The sequence below is a fragment of the Salvelinus sp. IW2-2015 genome, linkage group LG1 (assembly GCF_002910315.2).
Source record: "Salvelinus sp. IW2-2015 linkage group LG1, ASM291031v2, whole genome shotgun sequence".
Classification (NCBI taxonomy): domain Eukaryota; kingdom Metazoa; phylum Chordata; class Actinopteri; order Salmoniformes; family Salmonidae; genus Salvelinus; species Salvelinus sp. IW2-2015.
This window is the reverse complement of record NC_036838.1, coordinates 18,664,698-18,676,292: the sequence shown is the minus strand read 5'-3', so window position 1 is coordinate 18,676,292 and position 11,595 is coordinate 18,664,698. Positions and strand designations below refer to the sequence as shown.

The 11,595-nt window shown below is 42.3% G+C and overlaps 1 protein-coding gene across 4 annotated transcripts in view; it reads right to left on the bottom strand.

Annotated features, from left to right (window-relative positions):
- Window positions 1–1,420: 1,420 nt before the first annotated feature.
- Window positions 1,421–11,595, bottom strand: part of LOC111962071 (probable peptidyl-tRNA hydrolase 2) — a 29,401-nt gene continuing 19,226 nt past the window's right edge. For all 4 annotated transcript variants that reach the window (XM_023984879.3, XM_023984869.2, XM_070441857.1 and 1 more), the window contains exons 2-7: window positions 10,760–10,882; window positions 10,396–10,467; window positions 10,198–10,272; window positions 9,759–9,856; window positions 9,391–9,505; window positions 1,421–3,327 (exon numbers count right to left, since the gene is read on the bottom strand). In XM_023984879.3, the coding sequence (XP_023840647.1) occupies window positions 3,241–3,327; window positions 9,391–9,505; window positions 9,759–9,856; window positions 10,198–10,272; window positions 10,396–10,467; window positions 10,760–10,870 (558 nt within the window). In that variant the 5' untranslated portion in view covers window positions 10,871–10,882 and the 3' untranslated portion in view covers window positions 1,421–3,240. The remainder of the gene's footprint in view (window positions 3,328–9,390; window positions 9,506–9,758; window positions 9,857–10,197; window positions 10,273–10,395; window positions 10,468–10,759; window positions 10,883–11,595) is intronic.

Below are 11,595 nucleotides of genomic sequence, written 5' to 3'. Positions count from 1 at the left end.
CACGAAAATGCTATCTATTCGAATGGCTCATTAACTGCACGAAAATACAATGTTTGCGAGCAGATCGTATTTTCTTATAAAAAAAACACATTCCATAGCAGTAAAACATATTTGATTTTAGGCTATATTATACTGTTCTTACGCACATCCAAAGAATGGATGAAATGTTACAGATTCCGCTTCCATTATCCTTCATTGGTAAACAATAAATAATAACTGCGTCTGAGGATGAATGGATGTAATTAAGCGTTCATGCGATTGGCTTCTTAATTTGATCTGACGTCATTAGACCTGGGAGAATAATTGGGATTGGCTAAAGTGATCACGCTACTGTCATTATTTTTGCAACGGTGGGAAGTGGAAATACGGCTAGACTATATAACGCTGTTTTTTCACGCTTCTCAAATGTATAAATTGTTACTTTTACTCAGATGAATTGTTCCGAACCCAATGCATTTTGACAGGTGACAAATGTAACCACAAACTCACAATAAAGATGTTAAACTGTGTACATTTTTGTGAATATAAATTATCAATTTGAGACCTTACATACACTGTCTATTTCTGCACGATGAAAACGAAGATTATGTGATCTGAATAAATCAAGGGTTCTTTCGTTTTTTTCCCCCTTTTCTTAAATGCATTTTCTATAACATTTTACTAATTTAGCAGACGGTCTTATACAGAGCGATTTACAGTTTAGTTCAACTGTGTACATTTCAGTGAACAGAAATTAAAGTTCCAAAATAGATAGATTGTACGACATCTTGGTTTTATTCCTCGCTTGGATTGATTTGGGGGAAGGGCAGACCATTCCTACATCCTTGACGTAATTGGCACCGGCTTTGTTAATTTATTTAGCTTCCTAGCTCTGCAGATATACGACTGGTACATTTACAACATTTTCTCGAGGGTAACTCAATACATAAAACAAGCTAGACATGATGGGCTCCCGTAAACCTCTATTACCAAATAACTCATGAGAATGCATTCTAACCCTAATTTAACAGAATAACACAATAACAAATAATTCCACACTGGTTTCCAGGTTCTCACACCCCTCTACCGAACCCGAAAGACGCACCCAGGTGGTGTTTTGTAAATTGTTCTTGGGAAGTTGGGTAAGTGTAGACAGGATAACCTTTGTTCTGTAGCCCTCACGTGATTAAAGATCTCTTCTGAAGGACGATGTACAAGTTTCCCAGCAACCGTTCCAGATAGAGTGCCTTCGCCAATACTTCTATTGTAAATACGGTGAACAGGCTACAAACGTGGCAGGGCACAACTTCCAACATTAATAGTTTTAATACAATAAGCAAAACAGCAAAGTAATTTTGTGCCATACGACATTGTGTTGGGGTAGATATGTTCACATAAAACAAGTGTTATACGGATCACGTAACTAAAACAAACAAAAAAATCAGTTCACTTGGTCAGGAGTCATTTCTAATTGTCTCCTTGGTTTTAATATGAACAAATGCTTGTAACACAGGAAGGTATCAAAGCCCTAACACATTAACATGGATGCAGCCATGGGGTTTTGCATGGTCTCTAACACAAATAATAAAAAAACATTTCATTTGAGTAACTGTTAGATGCAATGCAAGTCATGTCATTTCCATTTAAATCATTCATATAAGCCTTTTCCATATTTAGTAAGACTTCAGAGCCATTTATGGTCCCAAATGGAATCTCAAGCCCACAAAATACAATTTATGTTTTATAGTAATGAACAAAGAGTTGTTTTAACAGAAACATACAATATATCCTAGGTATCTGTTAGTCAAATGTTGAAGACTGTAAGTGCAAGAATCAATTATTCTTTAAGCGGTCCTTAACAAATGTTAACCTGTATTTGCTACGCCATCTTAAAATGTATGTACCGGTTTGGTAAAAAAAAAAACTCACAGCGCAACCATTTAGCTAGCTAGCTTCAGTGTGCTAACACATTTACCCTCAAAGCAGTTACACAAATATTTCACTTGTGTAAACTATTATCCATAATAGTCAGCTAAAGTACATGCGCTCAGGCACTGTGCAAGCATCAGCACTGTCACTTATTTTGACCCATACAATGAGTTCCTTACACTCAAATCCTATTCACCAAATACAGTGTTATTTCTGCCAAGCCCCCAGTCAAGGAATTATAACTCAGTGAGCCTCAAGTCGACCGTATCCTTTTTTGCAAGAACACAAAAATAAAATAAATGTAAAAAACACCACAAAAATTATGTAACGAAGTCCAACAGTGATTGTGCGAAACGTTGAGGATGGCACACCCAAAGCGACTGATAGACCTCTAGCGGCCTAAAGCCTGTAGCATGGGCAGCACCATTGAGGGCTTCCATGCCTCCGCCATTTGGAAGTAGTCAAAGTAGTCAACTGGGTGGGGATTCCKATGGGTTCTAGCCTCAATGGCGCTGCCCATGTTGTCAAAGTGCTATAATGGCACAGATAAAGATGAGCCCTTTATCTCAAATGGGCACACCACATTATATATGGCCTAAGCAGATGCACATAAATGCAATGGATGCACATTTGACATCAGTATGTAGTGTTATAGATTATAAGGGACATGGTATTTGGAAGAGAATGTATACATATACACCTTACCTTTACTATTTCTTTGATGTATAAAATTATCAGTAAAGCACTCTTCCCAAGCAGTATCCTAAAGGATCTAAAAGGATATTGCAATTACATATTTCGCTCCTTGAATTTATGACAACAGTATTTAACAATCACCAAAAGACTAGGTTCTATCCTTGATTTTTTTTCAAACGCTAAAATCATATCTTAAATTGGGAGATGGAATTAAGATTGTCATGGACTTACACCTTTATAAAAATTGGATATGATTCTCTCATATAGTAAAGGACTTTCCCTTAACTAGCAAAACTCCATAATCAAAAAAAAGATACAAGTAGACAMTAAAAGTTGTTCAAACTGCCATCAACATGGTCAGTTCGGGGAACCAGTCCCTTCCTCTCAACCTAAGCAGCTCTGTGTACATCTCTTCTCCAGTCAGTGGATCGGACAGGAAACAAGAAAAAAAATGGCTGAGTGTGTTCGTCTTGGTGGTGGTGTCATGTCTGGTTGTTTCTTTTTTCCTCTTTTTTGTTTCTTTATGTTGTTATGCGCTTGCATGTTGAGACCCTTTCGCTGTTAGGGGATGCTGCCCTCTGCTGGTTGCCCCAGTGGCAGTACATGGCCCTGCACCTCCACAGCCGGTTAAGTCCCTCAGAGCAGCTTCAGACTTCCAGTGACGTTGTTCACCATATCCTCTTCCCCAACGATGGCCAGGATGGTGCGCGAGCCAGCTTCCACCTGGCAAAAGGGCAGGAGGTCATATAATTTAGACTAGCATCCTTGTGGGGAGGAGGTACGAGGAATAGGTTGTAACAACAAGTGTGTGGGAAGGCAGGGAAGACTAGGCATTCATTAATTTAATCTCAATAGAGAACCCCTTAATATTAACTGATGCATATTGTTTATTATGTTGAATGAATTGCACCCCCCCCCCCCCTGTCCTCTACAGAATTTGTGAGCCACACATTTCTGCTGTATTGTCTTTTACAGTGCCTTCAAAAATGTTCACAACCCTTGACTTTTTCCACATTGTTCTGTTACAGCCCGAATTTAAAATGTATTAAATTGAGATTGTGTGTCACTGGCCTACACACAATACCCCATCTCATAAAATGGCGCCGACAGAGGGCTGCCGTGCTTCTAGCTCTTAGGAAACTTTGCAGATTTTWWWWWATKTTTTATGTATTATTTCTACCATTAGCCCAGAAAATGTGTTATTATATACAGTCGGGAAGAACTATTGGATATCAGAGCGGCGGTAACTCACCAGCACTATGACCAGGAATACAGCTTTCCCAAAGCGGATCCTTTGTTTGCACCCCCCAGGGCAATTGAACTGACTCCAGAGGCAGACTCCAAAAAAACGCCTGTGGAGGTACTCGGAGTGGTCTTCTAGTCCGACGTAGGAGGCGCGCACAACATCCACCGCTTCCCGAGCATATTACTCGCTATTGTTCAGTCTCTGGATAATAAAGTTGACGAGTTCAGGGCGAGGGTTTCTTTCCAGAGAGACATCACGGAAACATGGCTCTCTCGGGATATACTGTCTGAGTCAGTCCAGCCAGTTGGGTTCTCAGTTCATTGCATAGACAGGAATAAATCTCTCTCCGGGAAGGAGGAGGGCGGTGGTGTATGTTTCATGATTAACAACTCATGGTGTGATTGTGATAACATACAGGAACTCAAGTCCTTTTGTTCACCCGACCTMGAATAACTTACAATCAAATGCAGACYGTATTATCTCCCAAGAGAATTCTCTTCAGTTATAGCGGTGTTTTGGGCTTCTGAGTGGCGCAGCGGTCTAAGGCACTGCATCTAAGTGCTACAGACGTCACTACAGACCCTGGTTCGATTCCAGGCTGTATCACAACTGGCCGTGATTGGGAGTCCCATAAGGCGGCGCACAATTGGCCCAGCGTCGTCCGGGTTAGGGTTTGGCCAGGGTAGGTCATCATTGTAAATAAGAATTTGTTCTTAACCGACTTGCCTAGTTAAATAAAGCTTAAATAAAATTAAAATAAGTCACAGCCAAGTACCCCCCACTCAAGCCGATACCACGACGGCCCTCAAAGAACTTCACTGGACTTTATGCAAACTGGAAACCACATATCCTGAGGCCGCATTTATTGTAGCTGGGGATATTAGAGCCAATTTGAGAAAAAGGCTACCGAAGTTCTAACACATTGACTGTAGTACCCGCACTGCTAAAACACTCGACCACTGCCACTCCAACTTCCGGGATGCCTACAAGGCCCTCCCTCTCCCTCCTTTCGGCAAATCTGACCATGACTCCATTTTGCTCCTTCCTTCCTATAAACAGAAACTCAAGCAGGAAATACCGGTGCTAAGGACTATTTAATGCTGGTCTGACCAATCGGAATCCACGCTTCAAGATTGTTTTGATCACGCGGACTGGGATATGTTCTGGGTAGCTTCCGAGAATAATATTGACGAATATACCAATACGGTGACTGAGTTTATCAGGAAGTGTATAGGAGATGTTGTACCCACTGACTATTAAAACCTACCCAAACCAGAAACAGTGGATAGATGGCAGCATTTGCGCAAAACTGAAAGCGCAAACCACCGCATTTAACCATGGCAAGGTGACTTGGAATATGGCAGAACACAAACAGTGTAGTTGTCCCACCGCAAGGCAATCAAATATGCAAAACGTCATTATAGAGACGAAGCGGAGTCACAATTCAACGACTCAGACACGAGATGTGGCAGGGTCTACAGACAATAGACTACAAAAGGAAAACCAGCCAAGTCGCGGACACCGATTTCTTGCTTCCGGACAAGCTAAAAACCTTTGCCCGCTTTGAGGATAACAGTGCCACCGACACGGCTCGCTACCAAGGACTGTTGGCTCTCCTTTGCCGTGGCCGACGTGAGTAAGACATTTAAGCGTGTTAGCCCTGGCAAGGCTGCCGGCCCAGACGCCATCCCTAGCTGCGTCCTCAGAGCATGCGCAGACCAGCTGGCTGGTGTGTTTACAGACATATTCAATCACTCCCTATCCCAGTCTGCTGTCCCCACATGCTTCAAGATGGCCACCATTGTTCCTTTACCCAAGAAAGCAAAGGTAACTGAACTAAATGACTATCGCCCCATAGCACTCACTTCTGTCATCATGAAGTGCTTTGAGAGACTAGTCACGGATCATATCACCTCTACCTTACCTGTCACTCTAGACATTTCAATTTCCTTACCGCCCCAATAGAGCCACAGACGATCCAATCGCCATTGCACTTCCCTATCCCATCTTGACAAGAGGAATACCTATGTAAGAATGCTGTTCACTGACTACAGCTCAGCATTTAACACCGTAGTACCCTCCAAGCTCATCATTAAGCTCGAGGCCCTGGGTCTGAACTCCGCCCTGTGTCTAACTGGGTCCTGGACTTCCTGACTGGCCACCCCCATGTGGTGAAGGTAGAAAACACCACCTCCACTTTGCTGATCCTCAACACTGGGGCCCCCAGAAGGGTGCGTGCTCAGCCCCCTCCTGTACTCCCTGTTCACCAATGACTGCGTAGCCAAGCACGCCTCCAACTCAATCATCAAGTTTGCAGACGACACTACAGCGGTAGGCTTGATCACCAACAATGAGACAACCTACATGGAGGAGGTGAGGGCTCAGGGAGTGTGATGCCAGGAAAATAACCTCACTCAACGTCAACAAAACAAATGATCGTGGACTTCAGGGAAACAGCAAAGGGGGCCTAAGGGGGGGGGGGCAGCCCCCCCTATCCACATCGATGGGACCGCAGTGGAGAAGGTGGAAAGCTTCAAGTTCCTCGGCGTACACGTCACTGACAAACTGAAAATGGTCCACCACACAGACAGTGTGGTGAAGAAGGCGCAACAGCGCCTCTCTCAACTCAGGAGGCTGAAGAAATTTGACGTGGCCACCCAAAACCCACAACTTCTGTACAGATGCACATTGAGAGCATCCTGTCAGGCTGTATCACCACCTGGAATGGCAACTGCACCGCCAGCAACCGCAGGGCTCTACAGAGGGTGGTGGGTCTGCCCAACGCATCACCGGTGGCAAACTACCTGCCCTCCAGGACACCTACAGCAACCCCATGTCACAGGAAGGCCAAAAATATCAAGGACAACAATCACCCGAGCCACTGCCTGTTCACCCCTCTATCATCCAGAAGGCGAGGTCAGTACAGATGCATCAAAGCTGGGACCGAGAGACTGAAAAACAGCTTCTATCTCAAGGACATCAGACTGTTAAATTGGCATCACTAGCACAGAGGCTGCTGCCCATATACATAGACTTGAAATCACAGGCCATTTATAATGTTTACATATTTAGCATTACTCATCTCATATGTATATACTTTATTCTATTCCATCTTAGTCTATGCCGCTCTGATATTGCTCGTCCATATATTTATATATTCTTAATTCCATTCCTTTACTTAGATTTGTGTGTAGTCGGTGTATGTTGTGAAATTGTTAGCCATTACTTGTTAAGATATCACTACATTGTCAGAGCTAGAAACACAAGCATTTCGTTACAGCCACAATAACATCTGCTAAACACGTGTATGTGACCAATAAAATTTGATGACAAAGTGGAATTATGTTTAGACATTTTTACAAATGAAAAGCTGAAATGAATCGGTAAGTATTCAACCCCTTTGTTACGGCAAGCCTAAATAAAGTTCAGGAGTAAAAATGTGCTTAACAAGTCACGTAATTGCATGGACTCACTGTGCGCAATAGTGTTTAACAATTTGAATGACTACCTCATCTCTGTACCCCACACATACAGATAATTGTAAGGTCCTCCGTCGAGCAGTGAATTTCAAACAGATTCAACCATGAAGACCAGGGAGGTTTCCAATGTAGATGGGTCAAAATAAAAAAAAAAGCAGACATTGAATATCCCTTTGAGCAGCGTGAAGTTATTAAACTTATTACACTTTCACTACAAATATACAGGCGTCCTCTTCCTAACTCAAGTTGCTGGAGAGGAAGGCTGTTTAATGGCTGTGATAGGAGAAAACTGAGAATAGATCAACAACATTGTAGTTACTCCACAATACTATCTAAACGACGAAAGTGAAAAGAGGGAATACTGAACAGAATTTTTTCTTCTCCAAAACATGCATCCTGTTTGCAATAAGGTATTAAATTAAAATTGCAAAAAACGTGGGCAAGAAATTAACTTTATGTCCGGAAAACAAGGSTCTGTTTCAGGCAAATYCAACACAACACGGAGTAACACTTCATATTTTCAAGCATGGTGGTGGCTGCATCATGTTATGAGTATGCTCGTTGGAGAGTTTTTTTTGGGGGGGGGGATAAAAATAACCTGAATCGAGCTAAGCACAGGCAAAATCCTAGAGGAAAACCTGGTTGTCTGCTTTCCAACAGCCACTGGGAGACAAATTCATCTTTCAGCAGGACAATAACCTAAAACTCAAGGCCAAATATACACTGGAGTTGCTTACCAAGACAACATTGAATGTTCCTGAGTGGCCTAGTTAGTTTTGACTTAAAAATCTATGGCAAGACATGAAAATGGCTGTCTAGCAATGATCAACAACCAACTTGACAGAGCTTGAAGARCTTTAAAAATAATAATGTACAAATATTGTAAAATCCAGGTGTTAAAAGCTTTGAGACTTTCTGGGAAAGACTCACAGCTATAATCGCTGCCAAAGTTGATTCTAACATGTATTGACTCATGGGTGTAAATGAGATATTTCTGCATTTCCTTTTCAATAAATTTGCAAACATTTCYAAAAACATGTTTTCAATTTGTCATTGTGGGGAATTGTGTGTAGATGGGTGAGAAAATAAATATAAATATTTTGAATTCAGGCTGTAACAAAATGTGGAATACGTCAARGGGTATGAAAACTTTGAAGGCACTCTTATTTTCTCAAACTCATTGTAATATTTATGTACCCCCGTCTAATCCCATTTTATAATACCAAAAGTTAAATTAAAAATCTTGGTTACAAAAAAAGTTATTGCACATTTAGCAGGCTATGATTTGAAATAGGCTATTATAAGTGTTTTATTTTATTAGGTATCGTTAAGGCCGTCTCATGTGCTTCAATATACACAGCACCTTTTCCCCCACTCCTATGGATAAAACAATTGTATAATGTCATACAAAACGGGAACTTTCAAATGCACGCTGTCATTACAAAATATGTAATGTGATAGGTATTTTAGTTTTTTTTTTTACACACAAACAATTTGATTAATTAAATATTTAATCTGTCACCTTTGATGACGCAATGTTCGCAAGAGGGAACGAATCTGATTTCATTGGTCCTCAACACACGTCTCAGACACTTCATAAACGGAGTTAGCCCCTAGTTAGCTTGCCCCAGAGCAGGTTAGTTCTGAAGCATTCGTTGCCATATACATTTRCCYGGCTATACGGTGAGCCTCTTTTGTGGTACCGGCTGTCCCAAGTTGAACTCAGAGTTGACCAAAGTTATCTCGCCAACTCCTCAAACCAGATGGGTATACTACGTTCAAACTCAATACTTATCATAATGGCTGGGCGTACCCCTGAAAGCAGACACTATAGTGTTACGTGGAAACTAAATGGCTTCCACGTAACACAGCAGGTGCTGCTGTGGAGCCCCAATGCTGGTGCATGTGTCTGTAAGCAGGAGCTACTATAACTACGAAACAGTCATGGTGGGGCTGTGTGCCTGTAAGCAGGTGCAGCAGTGCTACCATAGAGCCGTAATAGTGGCGCATTGGGTCTGTAACTAGGTCCTGAAACCGCTGCCGTGTAGCCGCACGTCTCACCTGGGTGCGTCCGGCGTCCTGGACCAGATACGTGGGCAGACTAAGGCTCATTGCCAGGGCCTGCAGCTCCAAAAGGTGAGCCATGTTGGTCCCCTGCAACACCACCTTCTTCGCCCTGCACACCACAAACACACAGATATCCTGCTGTGGCAAACATCGACAGCAGGTTGAACCGGCACATAGAACAGCCAGATAGTGGTATTGCCATTACCAGCTGTCGTCATGGCGTTATAAAAGTGTCTGGCGTTCTTAACCTGATCAGATCCAATTTGTTCGGCAGTATGGAGTCTCAAGTAACACATATGATTATGGTATTGCTCCAGTAAAGTCCTCATGAAAAAAATGGTCCAGTCCAGTCAGTTCCTTACCCGCCATGGTCCCACTTCCAGGCCATCTCCCTCCAGCTGTTCTTCTCCTGCAGGGCCTGGTAAAGCCCTACGGCCGCATGGCCCACCTGCGCAGCCACCTACGCAACACACACACCAAACACTTTCAGAGTTTTTCTTTTTTTTAAAGTTTAATGTATTAGCTTTGAGTGTGAGGTGTGATTCTCATTTAAAAACAACAGGGGCAAACTGGGCCATTGTGCTTCTGGTTGGAACAAACTACACCACAACAAGCATACTAGCCAAACAACATCTATCATATCTAGCTATGTAATGTTTTTGCACCATGTAATTCAGGGACCACAATGGCAATAAGTCTGACTTTGTGATATTCCTGTCACGCGTTTACAATGCATGCATTGGTTTTCTTAAACTGGCAAATAAAATCAAAACACATTCCAACCCCTGTCTTCAAACTGACCTTTCCCACACCCATGGCCAGGTCCATGTTCACCACAAACACCATCTTGAACATGAGGTCGTCGTCTCCTTCTTCCTGAAGGGACGAGAGAGAGAGAGAGAGAGAGAGAGAGAGAGAGTCAGGGTGGGCTCAGACACAATACAGGAGAGGTAATGTACCAAAGTGTACCTGTGCGGACTAAGGCTATCTTATGGGTACCTCATTCTCCAGCTTGTTGAAGTAGTACATGGCAGCCTCCTCAGCAGACACATTTCGGGTGTGCAAGAGTGCCTGCGGGAGGTAGAAACATAGAAAATGTCAGAAAATTGTGTTGGATGGATTAGACATGTCAATCACATAACACATATGATTATGGTATTGCTCCAGTAAAGTACTCTTTAGTAAAGTACTCTATGGTACTCTTTACAGTCATTATGGATGCCTTAGTAAGTAGATAAATATAAATAAATATAAATATTGCATTAGAAAATCTAAATGCAGAACCAAGATAAAATTGACATAATATACTGCAGATCATATCTCAGGAAGTGCAAGAGAACCTGTATACAGTAAATTAACCCACCTGCTTGGCAGCCTCCTCTGGGATGTCCAGCTCTCGAAGCTGCTGTAGGTACACAGGGTTGACCTCCTGAGAGCCAGAGTCTGGGCCTGTCTGTTGGTCGGAGGGCTCCATAGTTAGCTGGAGCTAGTTGGATTAGAGTTAGTTTAATAAGGTGCACCATTCAAAAAACACTCAATATATACACCTTAGCGTAGTTCTCCACAAGCTGTGTCAATTAATTTAAAAGACTAGCACCATGATGTTAAATTATTAACTTTTGGTGCCTGTATTTCCTGTTCAACTAGGCTTGAGGCACAGCCAGAGAACCATGATGCATTATCATCCTAGTAGACTAGCCATCTGGGTTATTCTCATCCAAGTAGACAGGGCATTCTATTCCTAGTAGACTAGCCATCAGGGTTATTCTCATCCTAGTAGACTAGCCATCAGGGTTATTCTCATCCTAGTAGACAGGGCATTCTCAKCCTAGTAGACTAGCCATCAGGGCTAGGGTTGCAAAGGGTTGGAAACTTTCCGGTAAATTTCGGGAATTTCAGATATTTTCCATGAATTTTGCTTAAATTCATAAAATGTTAGCTTATAACATTGAACCTTTTTTGTGAKAYACACATAAGGCAATTCTAGGTCTTATGGCATATTTTGGTTAAACTATCCAATTCAATGGAATTGCAACCCTCGGCACACACAGTGCATTCTTCCATCACATGTGCGCTCAAGATCAAGATCTTGCACACTAATGAGATGCTATTGAGCCCACACTACTACACTGTCTGAGCCAAGGACTACATGCGTTCTGTTAAGTTGTGATAACAATACTGGGTGGGGTGAATATACAC